At 41.0% G+C, this 19909-nt stretch overlaps 2 protein-coding genes across 9 annotated transcripts in view; both read left to right on the plus strand.

Annotated features, from left to right (window-relative positions):
• The first annotated feature begins 1238 nt into the window (after nt 1-1238).
• LOC117776197 (glucocorticoid modulatory element-binding protein 1-like) lies at nt 1239-10564 on the plus strand. 2 transcript variants are annotated; one of them, XM_034609879.1, is made up of 10 exons: nt 1239-1904; nt 3200-3341; nt 3685-3743; nt 3990-4111; nt 4651-4754; nt 5313-5494; nt 5871-6017; nt 8057-8194; nt 8826-8909; nt 9033-10564. In XM_034609879.1, exons 2-10 carry the CDS (start codon nt 3217-3219, stop codon nt 9509-9511), a joined length of 1440 nt encoding a protein of 479 aa, XP_034465770.1. In that variant the 5' UTR covers nt 1239-1904; nt 3200-3216; the 3' UTR covers nt 9512-10564. The 2 variants fall into 2 exon arrangements, with proteins under 2 accessions (XP_034465770.1, XP_034465769.1); XM_034609878.1 differs by having other exon boundaries at nt 1242-1904; nt 8826-8936.
• A 3501-nt stretch (nt 10565-14065) lies between these two features.
• ptprub (protein tyrosine phosphatase receptor type Ub) overlaps nt 14066-19909 on the plus strand; it is a 161050-nt gene continuing 155206 nt past the window's right edge. For 4 of the 7 annotated variants that reach the window (XM_034609864.1, XM_034609867.1, XM_034609868.1 and 1 more), the window contains exon 1: nt 14067-14351. In XM_034609864.1, the coding sequence (XP_034465755.1) occupies nt 14282-14351 (70 nt within the window). In that variant the 5' untranslated portion in view covers nt 14067-14281. Of the gene's footprint in view, nt 14352-19909 lie in introns of all 7 variants that reach the window. The other 3 variants (XM_034609863.1, XM_034609866.1, XM_034609870.1) reach the window with 2 other exon arrangements.

Here is a 19909-nt window from a genome sequence, read left to right on the forward strand (position 1 = left end):
CTAATAGATAGATAGATAGATAGATTAGATAGATAGACTGATTTATTGATTCGTTTTATTTATTGGTTGATTGATTGATTTTGTGGGATGTGTGCCAAATCTGGGCTAAAATAATTTGGTACAGATGAGAAAAGAGTAAAAGTAGCTTTTATATTTCTCAATGGCTGTTTCATACATTAACTGTGTGTATAGGTTGAAAGTTTTGCGGTCAAAAGTTTAAATAGTTGAATAGACCACAAATACAGTACAGATGAGTAACATAGTAAATAGTAAAAAGAAGATAAAACTCTTTATCTTTATAAACTGATTAAAATAGATCTAAGAGACATCTATAAAAATGTGTCGAGAGATTTTAAGAGGAGAGTATTCTTTTTTTAACCTTTTATAATATTTTTGAATTTGCTTAGAATAGTTTTAAACTGCTTTCATATTTTATTTTATTTTGTATGTACAGCACCTTGAATCTACCTCTGCCTATGAATGGCACTTCATGAATAAACTTTCCTTGCCTAAATGGTTGTTTCATAAATAAACTGTGTGAAAAGGTTGAAGGTTTTGTGGTCAAAAGTGAAAATAGTTTAGAAAAACGGTTTGAAACATGTTGTCTGTTCCACACCTACATGCCATTATCCTTAATTTAGAGCATCCTGTGCCACCTACTGGTGAAGGCAGGCAACAACAGTAACACACACAGCATGCAACTCGCCGGAAACAGCGTCTGTTGCGTGACAGACGAGGAAGAATAGAACACACACACACACACCTAGCACAACTATAAAAATGTGTCTTTAAGAGAGAATTAAAAGAGGAGAGGGAGTTTTCCAGTGGATCTTCTCTTAGGGAGGTTCATCCAAGGAGTAGTCACCTCTGGTCCTCAGCTGGGACTTTAGTTTTATTCTTTTAATTTGTTTTACCTCTTTTAATCGTTTAATACTCTCTTTTATACCACTCTTTTTAATCTTTTCTTTTCCTTGAAATTTGTTTTAATCTGTGCTTTCATATTTTCAATCGGTTTCTTAATTTAGTTTCTGTGCACCTTGAATCTACGTCTGTGTATGAATGGTTCTTTATGAATAAAATACCTTGCCTTAATGGCTGTTTCATAAATTAACAGTGCGAGACGGTGGAAGGTTCAGCGGTCAAATTTGTTTTACATAAAAAATGTCAAGGTAGATCAAGGATCCCACGAAATGTCATGAACATCCGATCATCATCATCATCATCATCATCATCATCATCATCATCATCATCATCATCATCATCATCATCACCTAAACAATAGTTAATAGTTCTCGGTGCTCGGGCCATAAATCTGTTGTCACCTACATTATCCTCAACTCAGAGCCAACTCTGCCACCTGCTGGTGAAGGCAGGCAACAACAATAACACACACAGCACGCAACTCGTCGGGAACAGCGTCTGTTGCGTGACAGACGAGGGAAATTAGAACACGCACACACACACACACACACACACACACACACACACACACACACACACACACACACACACACACACAGACACAAACACAGAGATCCGATTGTGTTGAGTCAGAAGGAAGACGGCGGTTCGTTTATAAAATAAAACGTTTTCTTTATATCCCGTGCAAAGAACCGTGTCAGTGGAGCTTGAGGTGTGTGCGTGTGTGTGTGTGTGTGTGTGTGTGTGCGTGCGTGCGTGTGCGCCGCCGCCGCCATGTTTGAGAGGCGCTCACACCAACGCGCGCCACATAAGAGCAGTTTGACCGACTTTACACATCGCGTGCGAACTAACCGCTTCTCGTGACAGCGGGACAGATGCTTCTCAGGCGAACTCCGCTTCACTGCAGGAAGTGAGCGGAGCGGCGCATGCTCCTCTGCGTCCCCCGACCAGAGCAGGATGAAGAGTGCGCGGCGGTGAGGACGGTGAGTCAAGAAAACTAACAGAATGCGTTTTAGGTGTGTTTTAATGTCTGTGTGAGAGAGAGAGAGAGAGAGAGAGAGAGAGAGAGAGAGTGTGTGTGTGTGCACGCTCTGTGGAAGCGGAGCGCGCGCCGTCGAGTCGGCCGTTGCGGGGTGTGCGTGACGCCGCAGCCACACACGTCAGTTCGAGTGGGTGAGAGAGACACGCAACTGTCCGCACTGGAGTTTGTGGGCTACTTGATATATGAAGTGTATGTGTGTGTGTGTGTGTGTGTGTGTGTGTGTGTGTGTGTGTGTGTGTGTGTGTGTGTGTGTGTGTGTGTGTGTGTGTGTGTGTGTGTGTGTGTGTAAACCAGTGTGGTGAATGTGTGGATCAGTTCTTTGTCTTAGAGGCTGGTTTTGTTTTCGTGAATCCTCTTCTCTCCTTTCGTCTTTATCTGTTGTTGATGTCCTCCAGTGTTTCGAGCTGCTGCTTGTGTAGAATTATACAAAAATGTATTCATGATATTGTCATCCTGTAACTGTTTATCAACTTTGCATGTATTGTTGCCCCAATGATCACTGAGCTTAGTCTAAAAGTTTTATTATAATAATAATAATAACAATAGCATGAATTTATATAGCACCTTTCAAGAGACCTTAGGATAATCATATTTAACTAATGTAAAATATGTTAATATGCTTTATATCTGTAGCCTCCTTTACTGTTTAAGGTCATGAAATAACCTTATTGGCCTATGCCATAATGTAGCTGTGACCTTTCAAACATACTGTGAGATTCAGCGTCTACAGGAGACTGATAACTATTGGAATTTGACATTTTCCTTAATAGGACTTGGTTAAACTTGATAACATTAATCCTGCAGATTACACTTATTCAACAGGTCTAATATTTGTGGTAGAACTAGTGGCCTAAATGCAGCAATGTTGCATAACACAGCACTAATATGAGAATTTCACTTAAGACACATTTAGGGATAGTTATAATGGTGTATTTTCAACTGTTGAGTCCATTGTTGCTATTAGCCACACTGTTTTTTATTTCATTCCAGCTTTATAACCCAGGTTTTTAGCTTTTATTTCCCATCATATAGGATATTTATACACATCCTCAACAGCTATACAGCAAGCGAGGCATGTCCACTTGAGGATTATGTCAATTTAAGCCCAGTATGGATTCACTTCTATGACAGTTGCATGCCAGAAAAGACTTAGATGCATTAAATAACATGAGTGCAAGCATGCGTGTGTGTGTGATCTGGATGTTAACGTGCGTGCCGGGCCCTCTCTGCGTGCAGCTCGGTGGGGAGGGCTGATGGCGGGTGCTGAGGTCACTGTGTCTTCAGGGGAGCTCATGGCGATAAAGGAGGAGGAGGGGGAGTCCAGTGGCAACAACCATAAGACTCAAGTCATCCTGCACCTGCAGCCCATCCTGCACGGGTAACATGGTTTATATTTCATTTGAGAGCCCATAGTTTTACATTGATGGATCTTAATGTAGACTTTGAGGATGTTTTTTCCTCTTCTTCTTGCTCATATCAAGCACATATTGTGACACCATTCTGCATCAATGCTGTATATGGTCAGTTTAGTTCATTTTCCAGTCAAGGTATGTGATAGTAAGCAGTGTGGGCGAAAAGAGAAAAAAGCACTTTCATTCAAAAGAATGCTAGACATACAGTAGCTTTTCACAAACCCTGCTGGTGAATCCACATTTATTCAAATCGGAGAGTTGCACGCAATTGTCAATATTTAAATGTGGGGGAAATGTCGCCCTCTGTAGGGAAAATGATGACATTGCTGACACTGGCACTACAGTCTTGGCCATAGAGACGCATCATGGTGAGTGACACAAAGACATCTTCCTTCACTGCTGACGTTAATTCCCTTTTGAATTGATAACTCAATAGTACAGTTAATATATTATGTGCACTTGTTTTTGAAACAAACACAAATTATTGTTATACGAATCATTATATTGTTATTATGTTGTTACATTCATTTTTATTATCTTAAGTATCTGGAAATGTATTCTTGTTATTGGACTGCTAGATGTTTATAACTATGTGTTTGTTTTGTAATGTTTAGATGACAGTAAAGCAGAAGGAGAGGAAATCGAGTATGGCTACCCCATCACCTGCGGTGACAGCAGAGCGGTTCTGCTGTTCAAGAAGTTTGTGTGTCCAGGAATCAATGTCAGATGTGTCAAAGTGAGTCCTTGTGTTTGGCGAGTTACTATTTTATTAACGCTGAATATTTAATTTGTTGAAACGTTATCAGTCGACACCTGTACGTAAAGATGGATGACAAGTCTCCGCCTCATTCAACTGTCGAGGAATGAAGCTAAAATATAGGATGGAGCCGCGGGAGCAAGGTCCTGTCGATACACGCGTTCGGCCAATCAGGAGTCAGTCTCCGATGTCAATCATGACATTTCACTTTGTTTTTATTGCATCAAATTATTAAATAAAACCAAACCTCGCAGAAATATTTACACTTGAACATTGAGATGAACTGCCTAAAATAACCGAAACCATTCCATCCACTAACCTGGAGGAGGTGGGGTTTATGACCTATACTGCAGCCAACCATCAGGTGGCGATCAAGGCACTTTGGCTTCACTTTTGGGGAGCTGTCATGTCGTCCATCTTTATATACAGCCTCTGGTCGACACACATGGTTATTTTCACATCTTGGCTTGTCTTATTCTTCTAATATCTTTCATTAACAAACTAGTCTTCTCTTACAGTTCAATGACCAGCTCATCAGTCCTAAGCAGTTCGTACATCTGGCAGGGAAAGCCACTCTGAAGGACTGGAAGAGGGCCATCAGACTTGGAGGGGTGATGCTGAGGTAGACAAATTTAAATGTTTAAAATATATACATTGTCTGTCCTCACAGGTGCTGGGGAGATGCATGTAAGTCTGAGTGACCTTGAAGGAAATCCTTCTCTGAACTCTTGGCTCTAAAGCGTCAGACTTAATACACCTCTGTCTAATGCAGTCAACAGCATGTCTCACGCATTTAATTGCACCCCTGTCGAGTCTGTCTGTGCCGGGCTTTGCCACAACATTCCAGAGGTAGTCAGTAAGCAGCAGTATCATCATAGCAGGATCAAATAACATGCGAGCAGGCTGCTGGGTGACACTCCTCACCCCTTTATCATGTTTGCACTTGTTCTTGATGTTGCTGTGAGTCAATACAACGGCTCAATAAGCAATATCTGCCTTTTTCATCTGAATTCTTCCTGGGGTCAGATCAATGTGCTTTGTGTCAAACAGCCCCTCTAGGAGACTATTGGGATTCTTCAATAAATTCAGTCCGTGCTTCAGCACTCCTCGGCCACTGTGCATTAAAAAATATTCTTTCTTTGACTGTCTTCTTTTAACCCTGCTTCTCCTCCCCACGCAGGAAAATGATGGATTCTGGCCAGATAGATTTCTACCAGCACGACTCGGTGTGCAGCAACACCTGCCGCAGCACTAAGTTTGATGTGCTGATCAACAGCACGAGGCTTCCTCCGGGGACCTTGGTGCAGCCGAGCCCAAGTCTGGCTCTTGACCCTCCTGGAGGACAGGGGCCTCCGCTGACAGGTAGATTTCAGCTGGCATTTAATTTCTTTCCCTAACATATGCTTGTGCTGCAGAGACAGCAAACTAAAACTATTGAAGCCACCTGGATATCATTTATTTGCAGCAATGAAAATAAAGAGATTTCAAGCAGTAATTTTAAGACTTCAAGGCAAATAGTTAATGAGGAAATAAGCTGAACATTGAAGAGAAAACATTCATCATTAAGTGCATGCAGATACTTTTAATGATGCAGCAACCGGTGCACACAAAAAAGGGTCTAGGAAAGAATTATTGAAATTCCCTCTGCCTACTCTGTCTACTCACATATGCTGATAATATGTGATATTTATGCTCTGCTATTATCATATATGCCTGCTGCTTTTTCCCCTCATTTCAGAGATTGTGCATGATGCAGCAGAGGTAGAGGAGACTTTGGGGGATAGATTTGGTGCAGCAGCAGAGTGGAGCCCTGGTCCAGCTCGACCTGTACACCCTGCTACCGCCAATGGACATGCAGCCAAGAGAAAGAGGGCTGACACAACTGGTAAATATTAGAAATGAGATAAGATAATGTTGCTTGCAAGGATTTAGAATTAGTGGCTATGAAGAGAACCAGAAATGGACTGGGTGATGATAAAATATATAAACTATTAAGACAGAATCATTTCATAGCATGTGACACCAATAATTATCTTCTAAAAGCAAACATTTGTGCACAGTCATTTGTTAGGAAACAGTGAATAGAAAGCTCACTTACTTACTGATGGCTTGTGCTCGCACCATATCTGGCACAGCAGGAAGCAACTCACCTGCAGAGCGGCTTTGTGCCTTTTATAGGAGATGTCACATGGGTATTTTTAAAAGCAGTATCCAGCTGTTTACTGCACTTTTGTAGGTGTACACATGATGGTATACTGCAGTTTTATTTTTGCTTATAGGGGTATATTGCAGTTTTGTGTTGGTACATAGCCGTATACTGTAGTTTTGGATTTACACAGTGTTATACTGCAGTTTTGTGTTTTCACATATGGTATACTGCAGTTTTGTATTGGCAGTGTCAATCAGGTGATATGTTATAATCTACACTGTAATCTCTGGACTACTGGAAGTTGCATTTACTTCTGGTATTAACCACTCTGTCTGCTGACGACCAAAGGCAGTGTCCTGGAGGTGAATTTGGAAAGTCCTCTTTATTATTCCAGGAGGCACAAGTTCAGTTCATTGACCTTCAGGCCTCCAGAGGCTTCATGAGCCACGGTGTTTAAAGGCAATGGCTCTTCCTCTGTTACGCAACTTAATCTTGGTGGATAAAAATGGGAACTAATGAGGAAAAGTAACAACATATTCAGCCTCAAACTTTCCACTAAATGAATAATCCATAACAACAATAAAAACTTTAAATAATAACATTATCTCCCCGGCGGCCATTTCTCGTGTCACGCCCATTTATATCGCCGCTGTTTGACACCTCTGATAGACAGAGCACTGAAACTCTGAATCTGCAGTTGTTGTTATGCCATTCCTGCAGACTTGCCTGAAAAAAGCTGCTGACCCTGGCAGGCAGGGAGTCATGTCCCTTTATATTACCATCGACAGCGTCTGACATTTAAAAGAGTGGCTTTCTCTAGGACGGACCTAAGCTTTGATTTAAGGGCTTTTAAAGGTGACCTGATTATGCTTTGTTCCAGCTGGACCACAGGAGGCAAAACAGCCTCAAGTGATCTTTTGTGTCTGACTGGCAAATATCAGCGCCTCATCGTAAAAAGAGGCATTGCTTGTCACGGGCTTTAAACAAATTGACCACTCGGAGTAAACTCAGGCAATAACTATACTCGTCTATCTACAGAAATGTGCTGTGTGCTTCCCATTAGTGCACATTCCCCACACAGAGAAATAAATGAATTTCGCTTCAGATAGCTGCAAATGGGATTTGGAATATTTTCCTCTAGCACATTGCATTTATCTTGACAGACATTTAAGCAAACATGAAAGTGGATGCATTTCTTGCAAGATAAGATATAAAGTACTTCTGACATTTTATCACTCTAATATACTTTCTTCCCTCTCAGTTTTGTGGATCTCTCCAGTAATTTTTCATTTTCAGTCCAATCTGCTCCATCCTCCCTTCTTTCCTCTTTGAGCACAGCTTTTCTAACCCATTTTCCATCTTTGCTACTCTTTTCTCTCTAGCTATTACCCACTAAACATCCTCTCTCTGAGTGCTGCGCCGCTCCCATTTCTTTTATCTCTGTCTATCTTTTTTCATTGTTTCTCCATCCCTGACACCTCCTCCCGAGTTTCCCCTCTTCATTTTATTACTCTCTTTTCCCATCTTTTGACTCTTCAAATCTCAATCTCTCCCCGCCTCCCCACTCTATCTCATTTATCCCACATTTCGAATGTTTTTTTTTGGCTTCGCCTATCTTTTCTATTGTGTCCAGTCTCTGCTACTGTCAAACTTCCCTCCACACTGTGCCTACACTGTTTCCTTTTAATTCTCAGTGACTCTTTATCATTTTTAAGTGAAAAGAAAACCAAATGTATGTGTTAATAATGATAACAATCCTCCTTGACCTTCTCTAGATGGAGTGTTGAGCCTGTGGAAGGGTGTGGCAGACTCCGGGCTGATGGGGGAGGTCCTGTCCAGTCTCCAGACAGAATTATTAACGACTCTTAAAGGAGTGGAGGTTCACAGTGAGAGGGCCAACCTGCAGGAGACAGGTGAGTTAATGCAGTGGGACCCATCTAAAAGCTGAGCTGTGAAAAAAATTTGACGTTCACATATCACATTTTGCCTGATAGGGCTTAACAACCCTTAACAATCGTTAAGGAAAACTACCCCCAAAAAATATTTTTTTAACAGAGGTAAAAATGTAGAAACCTCAGAGAGAGAGTCGCATTTGAAGGATCCCTCTCCCATGACAAACAGAAGTGCAATAGACGTCATGTGTAAGAGAGCACGTCACCAAAATAACATTCCAACCGTCATGAGAAAAGACAGTGTCTAACATGTCCACAATCCTCGATCCACAGTCCACTAAACTGTCAGTCAATTAAAATAATGCAATCCAAATTTTGCAACAAGACTTGTTCAAAATATGCCTCATTAGCTAGATTTAGCTTTGATTTTGTGGTGAAGTGATCCTACACTATTTCAGAGGTGCGTGATTAATGATCTGTATTGTATATCTCTAGTTGTTTTTATTTCCTTTCTTTGTTTGTAATCTACGCGAAGTACCTTTAAGAATTGTCAAATGTGCTATATAAATAGAATGAATTATTATTATTATTTGTGGAAGACAAATGAATAAAAAATAGTTGCAGCTAACATTGGATTATTTTCTTTCGTCAGATGCCGTCGTACTTAATTCCTTGTGTGAGATGTTTGGGCTTCTAGACTCAGTGAAGCAGGCTCTGGACCTGAGGCGCAGCCACGGCGAGGAGAGCAAAATCCACGACAGTGGTGAGAAAGCTGTTGAAGACAACATACAATACTGTAGGCCACATACAGGGATGTCCCAGTGGTTTGTGTTGGCTGATATTATGTTGTTTTTCTTAGTGTTGGATGGGATTTTGGAGGAACAGAGGAGGCAGGTTTGTGATAAAAGCACATCCTTGAAACTCCTCCGACGTCAGCGCCACAACAACTGCCAAACCCAGAATGTCCTGTCCCCTGTGAAAACAGTGATCCAGCCTCTCTCTGTTCTGGGTTTATCCGCCGCATCTTCTGCTCACCTCTTCACCCATTTCTCTGCCTCCACTGGCCTGCACCTCCCCACCAAAACTGGCAGGATGGACAGCGACAGGGACCATGAGCTTGGTGAGATGAGGAGCCAGAAGAAGGTTCACCAGCGGGGACAAGAGGGCACGGAGAAACAGGACGCCTCAGGGATCTTCAAAGAGCCTGGACTAAGGACTGGGATGTCTCGAGAAGGCCTTCACCTTAGAAGTCAAGAGGAAGAGGAGACGGAGAGTTTGCACGAGATCCAAAAGGTGATTATCGGAAGAAAGTCCTCAAAGAAACATAAAAGTAAGTGAGCGAGAGGGAGATGTTTCCAAAAGGAAGCTAAAGAACTAAGAGAGGAGGGAACAAGCCGGAGACCAGAAGACTTAAAGGATAAAAGATAGAAAACAATGTTACTTTGTAAACGGTGTTGTTTTTTCTTTTCATGAGTACACTGTAGTTACTTTAGTTGAGTTGTGGATACTTCAGTGGGGTTGCAGGCAGAGATCTGTTCATGCATCAAGTTTTTTAAATTGCACATTTAAGGAGACCAGTCTGGGCGTCTGCTTTTCTAACATTTCAACAAATGGGTTGAGGAGATTCATTGGTTAAAAGATAAAAGATAAATGAACTTTTTGCAGCTCTAAATGCAGTGTTTTACAATATGTCACTTTATATGTTATGGAAAATTGCTAATATTTTTTTATATGACTTTTGGATTTTTTTTTAAACCAGAAAAAGTCAATCAATTTATAAAGAAAATTGATAGTGATAATAATTGTCTGTTGCAGCCCTCCTTTCTCATCTAATTGATTAGAAAACAGGGTTTTTGTGACAGAAATCAATGTCATTTTATTAAAATTTCAGTCCAATGATTTTAAAATCTGTAAATATAATATTTGATTCTACCTTTGGTTAATGGTGATGAAACATTGTCGGCAAATCTTTCAGGTTGCTGTGACAAATAAATGTATAACTAACTTCTAGTAAAATTTGTAAATTAACATTCACTTGTGTTTAGAATTTTGTGAAATATGTCACACCCTGGCTTGTATTTTGGCCCATGTAATGATACCTAAGACCTGCCTAACATCTATGCACCACTGCCTGAAGAATACTTTCTACTATTCTTAATCTGAGACAGTGAAGACTATACAGTATATTAAATAAGTATTGTGACTGTTGGCGTGTGCTGTTGCTTTATCCAGGGTACTGTGTACTAACCTGCCAGAAATACAGAGTCATATACATATATAAATAACCTCCACTCCCTTTACTATAGAAAACTGGCAAAGGAGAAAAATATATGAAACTGTGACCGTGTAAAAATAATGAGCACTTTTTAAATAAAAAACATTTACATATCATATTTTAACAGAAGTGATGTCTTGTGTGTCAAGAGTATCTCAGCTCTGTAGTTCTTTCTCTGTAAGGCTCTTGGTGAGGATTGTAAAATGCTGGTTGAACGTCTCCTTTCCTCATGTCTCATGTTTCCGCAGGTTCAGCAAACGTCTGACGTGAGAGACAGTTGCATAGAAATATATATATTAATACATCTTATTTAATGGTGCCTTTTTATGACACTCAAGGTCATCATATATATATTAATGGGTAATTTACACAGTCATTTGTTTAGGTGAAAGAGACAACTGATCTGGATTGGACTTGGACTTGGAATTGGACATTTACTGATGTAAAACAACGATTTTTCTTTATCAACCAATTGAAATATTATCACTGCCTGATGTGTCTGACCACTCTTAAAAGTTTACAGATAAAAGATAAAAGCCGTTTGGTCCACTGTGATTCACCTTTTATTTACTTCTTGAGCCCCATGCTGCACGCCAAGCCCGTGTGATAGTGATGGTTTAATAGCCGGCCTTTGACTATTTCCTTCAGAGCTGTAATGACGTGTTATTATAAATTCACACACAACACTGCCTGAGCATTGTTGGCGAGGGTTTATGAGTGACAGCTGATAAAGTGCTTGATAAAATGACTTTCATCACAGTGCAGCTGTCAGTATCCCTGCTGACGCCTGTCCTGCTCTACAGTGTTTTGCAGCATCCTGTTAGCTTTACTGCAAATTAAACTATCTTGCGGCTGAACAGATTCAGGCCAAAATACTCCCTTGCTCAAATAAATTGCTACTCTGGGCCTTGAATACCAGGGTGCAAAAAAATGGCTGCCATGCATCAAGCAGGTGTAATTGCAGGTGTTAGCTCGACATATGCTGCGCTCCCCTGGTTAAATGAAGTCATTTGCCGAGCAATCCATCGTTCATCTGTCATTCCGGGCTAACATAATTTGAGACTGAGTTGTGCATTCGTGTTGGAAGCCTTAGATGCATCCGTTGGCCGGCTTTTAATTTATCTTTAATGCTCACCCACAACAGCAAAATGAATGATGAATAGCCTCCATAATGATGTCTTGATCCAATCAGGAGTCCTGGAGCCACAACTAAACGTGTCAGCCCCGCCATGTTTCAGCCCCGTCTTGCTTCACGCAGAGAACTGGCTGCAGCATCAGCACTTGTGGAAGATGTTTAATTTCCAATGTGGATCACAAATGCGATGGAAAGCTGTAATCGGCATGTGACCAGTGATTTATAATTAAGTACACCACCCTAATGATTCTACACATCAACTAGGACATGTCAGAGAACCTGCACAGCTAATTTTCCTGTACATGTTTAAGCGACAGTGGCTTTTCAAGTCTTTATATGTGTTATATGCATATAAATTCACAAGTTATACTGACTTCAAAAGGGATTTCTGGGTAGAAAAAATACATTAATATGGAATGCTAATTTATTTTACACAACACGATGGCCTGTAACTAACGGAGAAATAGGTTTTGCACATATCATTCAAAGGTTTAAGGCTGCATAACCATTGTTTTTTCATAATATTTTGTAGATACCTGGATTAAATATACCTTTTATTGCTGATATGAGGTAAAAACTTGGGTTTAATGTCGTCACTGTTATTGCAAATGTAACTTTTGAAACACAGACACGTCTGCAGTGCAGAGGCGAGTCAGTGGCTAGAATAATGAGTAATTTCCCAAGCTGTAGCCTTTGTTGACGGACGGATAATCCTGTACCTGTGTGGTGACTGCTGTTAGGGCAGGGAAGATGAACTATACTTGTCATTAAGTCTTAATGGATAAAATTGCAAAGAAACAGATTAGCACCTTGTCTCTGTCTCTACAAATACACACCACCACACACAGATGCCTGTTTTTTTAACACTTAACCATGATTACTACACACACACGCACCTAATCCCACCTCTTACCCAAGGCTTTTTCTAACCTTAACAAAAACAAGTGTTGCATTCCCAAGTCTAGACCTTTAATCATCACAAGTTCATGGGTCAGCCAAGTCCCTTCCCCAAACCTCACCCTATAATCTACACCAAATCATCATGATTTTCATCTTAAAATACATTTTTGAACCTCAAAAAGCCATTTAAAGCAACACCATGACATTTTTTTAAACCATAAAATTGCAGCTTCAAAATGAGTTTGGTGGTATTCGTACTTTGGAGATTTGTGCCGCTTTTATTCTCACTCCTCACTCTGAATACCTGTTCTTTGATTAGCGGGAAGGATTTCCTGTGAGAAGTGTGTAACTGACTGATGGTCGCTTCTTAAATATACAGAATCAGTCCCAGCAAGTGCAAGAGTAATGCTGAACTGTGGATCATTTAAAAAGACTTAGAAGTCTTTAAAAAAATAACAACATTTATCTCCATTACTCGGCCAGGGAACTTTTAAACAGCAGCAGCTCCTCTGGTTCAGGAATCTGAGAATCATGAGGAATATCCACTGCTCAGTTGTGTTTTACTTCAGTAAGTGGGACCACACAGTCACAGCTCTGGTCATAAGATTGATAGACTTTATTTTTCTCTCGAGATTAAAACCACTTAATCGCTCAGACAGAGCCGAGCAGAATGAATCACTTCGTGTGACTGCAGGGGGCGCTGCAGCTCAGTGGCAGTGTTGCTTTAAAGAAGTAAACGCTGGCTACAAAATGTCTTCAGTCTCAGGGTGTAAAACTCCTCCTGGACCTCACAAAGATATGAATAACTGAGTGGACACACATTAACACTGTGTGTATTGCTGTGCATATTCATTTATTAACTATAGCACTTATTTATTATTTCATATTGTGAGTTTTACTCTTTTAGATGTATATTACTACAATAGCACTTACTTTTAAGCACTTGGGGAATCACTCTTGACCACTTAAAATGTTTTAACAGTCCCTCCTTTGTATGATTTCATGTAAAAAGATACATAAATTACAGTTGTTAAGGCGTGTACACAGAAATACTTTGATTTTAGGTATGTGGGTGTATGAGTTTGTATATATATATTATATATATATATATATATATGTAGAGCCTTATTTCTATTATTTATTTAGTATTTATTACAACATATATTGTTTGTACATTATATACAATAAACAACACAGGTAAACAACATATTTATAGATATATAGGAAGCTGGTTAAGTATGAGATAATAGTTAATTAAGGAGAAGGGGTGAAATTAAATCAGTTTGTACTTCTCAATCCTTTTCGAATATGTAGATTAAACCCTTAGGTGTTTGATTTTGTTTTTCCTCGTCACTGTTTGTAAATAATATTTTTTTTCATGTTTATTTTTTTTGCAATTGTTTGTATAATTTCTCTCTTTTTTCTATTTGCATGTTCGAAATAAATAAAAAGGAATGACAATAAAATAAAAGAGGGTTTTGCTTGGCTGACGGTTGAGTACCCCGGTGTCATTGCGGGGTTTGGCCACTTGGAGGCGCCCGGCTCATGCTGTGTAGGTGCAGCTGAGTGGAGGCTGGGGAGAAAAGTGGGTTTGAGACGAAGAAGAGAAGCTCTCTCCCCCTGAACTGTTTACCCTGACGTCAGTTTGCAGGAGTCGCTGAGCCCCGTCTCCCTCCGAGTCTCCGAAAGTCTCTCAGTGAGAAAAACACGCTCCCAGCTCTGCTTCGCGCCCCGGACCTCGCGGAGTGGATGAAATGCGTCCTTGCGCACATTTAAAGTGGACTACAACAGCTGCACCATGAACACCTGCGCCTTCCTGTTGATTTTGACGGTCCAGATCTACGCCGATGGCATCGAGGGGCCAACAGGTAAGACTCGGGTTCACGTCGACCTGCTCAAGGGAGCCGGGAAGTTCTTTCCGCGCAGGTGAAACTCCGGTTAGAGGGAAAAGCGGAGCGAGTCTGGTGGAGGTGCCAACTTTGCGCTCACGTTGCTGCGTTTATTTGCGGCTTCCCACGACTTACTACTCGGGACAATGTCACTCCTCCCATTAGGAGATCAAACGAAAAAGATGTAATAACATTATAAACTGACTTTCTAAGTTTTTCTCTGTGCCAGACTCCAGCTTTAAAAAACCCTGGGAATTTAAGCAGACTGTTCCTGGGTGTTCTCTGGGGCGTAAAAAGCTCCAGTTTCCCCTAAACAACAATCCCCTGCTGCACACTGTGTTTTTCTCCCTCTTATCGCTCCGGCACATTTACAGGCGCCAGGTGGACTGAGCGGCGTTTGACATTGTGATCCAAAGTCAGAAATCAGTTAGTTCCCAGTTTCCTCCCAACACCTCCGGGCTTTTCAGTCAATATTTGTGTGAGCGTGAATCTCTCCCGAATCCACCAGCCAGAGACCAAATACCTGAAGCGGCTCCACACTGCTGTGAGGTTGCGTTGTTTTATACTGAGTGGCTCCCATTTAAAAGTTGGCCTTGTAATGCTCATGAACAGAAAATATTATTCTCCTAATATTAATAATAATATCCTGAGCTGCCGCTGACTGTGGGGGAAACGGTCAGATTCCCTCTGGAAGATGCTGGATGTTTTTCCTCCTCCTGATGTGCTGAGCTCCCTCTGGTCTTTTGGGTTGTTTATTTGGAGAAGACATATTTGTGCTCGCAAAAATCTTCCAAGATGATATTTACTTGTTAGATGGTTTCAGGCTCAAACGTCTGAATTAAAAATATTTTTTTTTAATGTGTTTTTGTTTTGAGCAAAAAAGATGGATTGCAACATTCTGATGATGGGATTTTTTTAGAGCGAGGGATGGAAATGATGCCATTGATACGATTTTACCTTCAAATGAATAGACTCTCAGTTCATTTTCACAGTAATTGGATAAATGAATCTTTTCATATGAGAAAATCAGCCACATGTCGGAGATATTTTCATATTCATTCATATTGATGTTTCCAAAATCACTGATTCTCTGTCATCTGTGCTCTGCTGTTTTTGTTGGATATATATTGTTAATAGGCTGAAATGGCTTGGTCCTGTGTGGATCTCTTTCTCTTAGACACACACACACACACACACACACACACACACACACACACACACACACACACACACACACACATGCATAATGTAACCCCTGTGGAACATAAAATCACAATTCACACTGCTGGCTGTTTGAAGTCCGTCTAACAATGTGACACATTGCTCGTCTTATGCATGTTGGGGGAAAATAAACATAAAAGCTTTGATTATGTTGAGATTTGAGATTTTGATTTCACAGTGCTAACGCGCTAATGCTTCACAAGAAATGAGGCAAACGCACCACTGCTGAGTACAATGCTTGAAGGAGGCAAGAACAAGAAAAATAAATGAACAAACCCATGTGAGCAGAATGTGTCGAGAGCTGGATAGAGCAGATCATTAAGAGGAATGGACTGAGACATGTGAGGGATTAGATCACAAACAGGTAATTAAAAGAGATGAATGAATCAGGAAGGCTTCACTGCAGCTATGGGAGTGTGTGTGTGTGTGTGCGTCGACAAAAATTTCACATCACACATTTTTTTTAGTTTGCAAACTGGAGTGTTAAGCCATCTGTGCCTTTATCTTCCCATTAGACACAAAGAGGTAACGCTGCCAGTGTCTCTTCATGCTTTTCCACCTCCTGCAGAAGGAGAAATTAAGGATCATAAACGTGTTCTTAGTTTCCCCTTTGATTAACACTTGCTTTATTGCTGTGACCGTGTGAAGACTTCACCTTAACCTTGAGTTAAGACTCCACTCCATGGGGGAATTTCTCTCAACACACACCCTAATCTGTATTTTGCGTATCTCCGTCTTGCTACGCTGATCAGTCCTGGCTGTCAGTTCAAGAGGAAGTGAAATCATTAGAGGCTATGAAATATGACGGCTCTCTGCTGCACCGGGGCTGACTACGCTGAATTTGATATCACATTTATTCAGGCACAAAGAAGTTGTGAACATGAAAAGTCCAGTTTCCGGGTGGATCTACGTGTGATTTTTCTTTTTTTTTTTTCTTTTCATGCTGTAAAGCCCGATTTGACACTTTCACTCATCTGTTGTCTCTGGTGGGAATAGAATGGATGTTCACTTACCATCTGTCTCCTCTATTAGCGGCGAATGTTGTCAACCGAGTGGTTGTAATTATGCTGCGTCTCATGACTCATTTCCCAGTTTGATCCAAAGTTAAGGCAGAATATCTGTTTCGCTTACTTCAGTGAATAAGATAACACTTGGACTGAGATGAAAAGGCTCAGACTGTCTAAGCGTGGCATGGAATGAATAATACTTGAGGGCTTTGAGTTTACTTATCAGCAGCAGCTCTGAGAAATGTAATATGGGACCACCAGCACATATAAGCGCTGAGGGATCAGAGCTGCAGTGATATTTCGATCATCAAAATAGTTGATTACTAGCAAATCTTATAATATCAAAAACATCTGCGGCTTCCACCTTCTTAAAGATGAAGGGTTGATGTTTTCCTTCTCATGCGTGATATTACACTGATGATCTTTGGGGGTTTGGAGAAAACAAGACAAGACGTGATTAGGATGGATAATGGAGAACATAACCGTCAGGTCAACCAATAATGGAAATATTTGTTAGTGGCAGACTTAGGGCAGAGTCGCACATTTGCGAATACGAAGCAAATATCGCGGGTCAAATTTCAACAAAGACTCGCTGGAATTTGCCTTGCTACAGAAAGACAAATAACGCGGGTCAGACCTTTTCACAAAAACAGGGAAATGTTCGGAGCACACAGAAGAGCACGCAGGAGGCAGGACATGACGTATAAATTCCTCTGTGGGAATCCGGTGTTTAGCACATCGACACTGGCGTCTGCACTTTTCACCAGAAGCCTTTGTTGGGTCGTTGCGGGTTAGAAACGTCATTAACACGGTCAATCGCTCGCTGTGATTTCCCCCGACATTTTCTTACTGGATTCTCACATGGGCTCACTCTGACATGTTCTGGACATTTTGCTAGGAGGCTGGGAGGAGAGGTTTACGGTAAATGTCTGGAGAAACTCACTCGAAAGTTTGCATTCGCACAGCCCCTAATTTCAGGGCAGTTCTGAAAGCAGCTTAACAGAGTAGCTCACATCCTGACACACTAATAAATATGGGAATCAGACAGTAGTAAAACACTAAACGGATTAAATGGCACATAGTGCAGTTTCTACTTAAAAAGAGGGCAGATTTATGTGTTGCACCACGTTACATTGTGAATACGGAATGCATTTCTTCAGGAGAATTGTCTTGAGCCTGTTTAGGTGTCAAACTCAAAATGATTGATTATGGCAAATAGTCATTATTGTTCCAGTATTAATCTCACAGTGTCTACTTGTAGCTGCTACGTAATGGTTATTGTGATTCCATTAGCTCACTGTGTAGGCATTTAATTCAATTGTGGGGGGAAAAAAGAGCTTGAGATGCATTTTGTGAATTGTGGAGAAAATGTAACCGTCATGTTGGAAATGTTGCCTCGCACCACAGAGCTGTGGCAAACCCACCAAATGGAAGTGTTCCCCCTGTGCGACCCAGACCACTACCACATGCGGATAGAAGCTGAGGGGCGGAAGGAATCCAGCCTAAATCTGACTGCTGAAAGGACTTGTTGATTCCAATCTTTGCGGGATCACAGGCATTAATTCAGAGAGCAGATGGAAAACTTTGCAACAAGGAGGAAGGGGACTGGAGGGGGTGATAATTTTAGATGGAGGAGCTGAGAATAACAGAGAGATTTACTCAGATTGATCTTCAAAATGTTTTGTTTTCGACTGAGGCCATTCCTGTGCGTGTGTGTGGGTGAGTCGGTCAGTGTGTGATTAAACAGGGTGCTTATGAGAGGAGTTCCCTGCTCCGCAGCCTGTCTCTTCCCATTTCTGTCTCTGATCCATTGTAATGTGTGGCAATGTGGAGGAGAGCCAGCCCCTCTGATTGGCTCGAGACTTGGAGGATGAAACATATCCATCTACTGTATGTGTTCAGGGGATTGTGCTTGGATGCCAAGTGCCATGATTGGTTCTTCTCATCACTAGAAGCGCGCGTCCAATCAGGGGCCTCTTCTGTCCGGTCTCATTTCTCATGTCTTTGCGATGCCTCTCACCGATGTTTGTGCTGCGCTGAGTGCGCAGAGTTTCTATACAAGACTGCAGCCCACGCACATCTTGTTTGTTCTGCTAAATGAATTCTGCTATAAGCATTTTGCTGTTCTGTTTTTAATTATCACTTTTTTTCCTTTTGTTTTTGTTTAAGGTGCCGTGAGTTGTGGTTTGCTCAGGCAGAGGATTGTTTGCACTCTAAAAGGTCTAGTGCAGGGTTCAGTTACCATCTGTCTGAGGCAGAGAAAGAGCAGGTCACTGCCTTTTGAGAACAGGCCAAACCCCCAAAAGCGGGATCGCCTCTGCCGCGTGTGTCTCCTTTGCCATTTAGCCCGACCCCTCTCCTTCTCTTTCTCTGTGTGTTCGCGCTCCTTCATATTAAATCTCTCCTGCCGTTTCTGCAGGGCCAACAAAGAGCTCTGAAAGGAAGCGCTCACGGGGAAACTGGGCAGATAGGAGATAATTATACATGATACCTATTATCCTGTCAAGGTCCTCTTTATTCAAAGTTTATTATTAACGGGTCAGGAATCAGGACATGTCCACAGGAGCAATGAGTGAGGAATTGAAACGAAACCAAAAACTAATCGTCTAAATAGAGTTAAATGACCATAAGACATTAGCAATGAGCAGAGCAACAGCTCACCAACAAATGTTTCCATTAGAATTAAGGTGAAAGGGACTTAAGTCAAATGTCCAGAAAAGTTGAAAAAAATAATATGTAACAATTCATCATTAAAATGTCTTTAAACAACTAGACCTATGTTATATATTTTGTCGATTTGTGTACTTTTACTAGCAAAAATGTTTTCAACCAAGCTCAAGGTATTCAAGGTAGTATTTCTTTTTGATCGCCTTAAATTTGCATCATATCCATTTTACCTGTGGCTTTGCTCATTTATCTATAACTTTAGGGGCCATTTACATTAAAGGGATAGTTCACCCAAAAATGAAATACAGTGACTCGCTGATCTCGTCATGCGAGTTCTCGCGTTAACTAGGAGCAGTAACTAGAAGGAGGAATATAGAGGACATTTGGGCTAAAAACATGATATAAATGGGGCTGACAGACACTTGGATGACACCACAGGAGCACTATGGAGGCTTTTTTTGTTTTCTTCTGTTGATTTTTAATTTTGAAGAAGTGGTTGCCATTTACTTTGGATATTTATATTGGATTTGGCTGCAACACTGTTTACCCCTAAAACACATGTGTTTGGACTCAAACACTTCACCCACTCCTCCATCGACATAGTGGTGAGTAGATAATGAGGAAATTTCATTTTTGGGTGAA

The sequence above is a fragment of the Hippoglossus hippoglossus genome, chromosome 16 (genome assembly GCF_009819705.1).
Source record: "Hippoglossus hippoglossus isolate fHipHip1 chromosome 16, fHipHip1.pri, whole genome shotgun sequence".
NCBI classification, from domain to species: domain Eukaryota; kingdom Metazoa; phylum Chordata; class Actinopteri; order Pleuronectiformes; family Pleuronectidae; genus Hippoglossus; species Hippoglossus hippoglossus.

What these genes read in the sequence shown, in the direction of transcription:
- LOC117776197 (XM_034609878.1), top strand. Translation starts at nt 3,217, where the DNA reads ATGGCGGGTGCTGAGGTCACTGTGTCTTCAGGGGAGCTCATGGCGATA. An exon ending in CTGCAGCCCATCCTGCACGG is followed by an intron (nt 3,342 to 3,684) that starts GTAACATGGTTT and finishes CGCCCTCTGTAG; the next exon opens with GGAAAATGATGACATTGCTG. An exon ending in ACAGGGGCCTCCGCTGACAG is followed by an intron (nt 5,495 to 5,870) that starts GTAGATTTCAGC and finishes CCCTCATTTCAG; the next exon opens with AGATTGTGCATGATGCAGCA.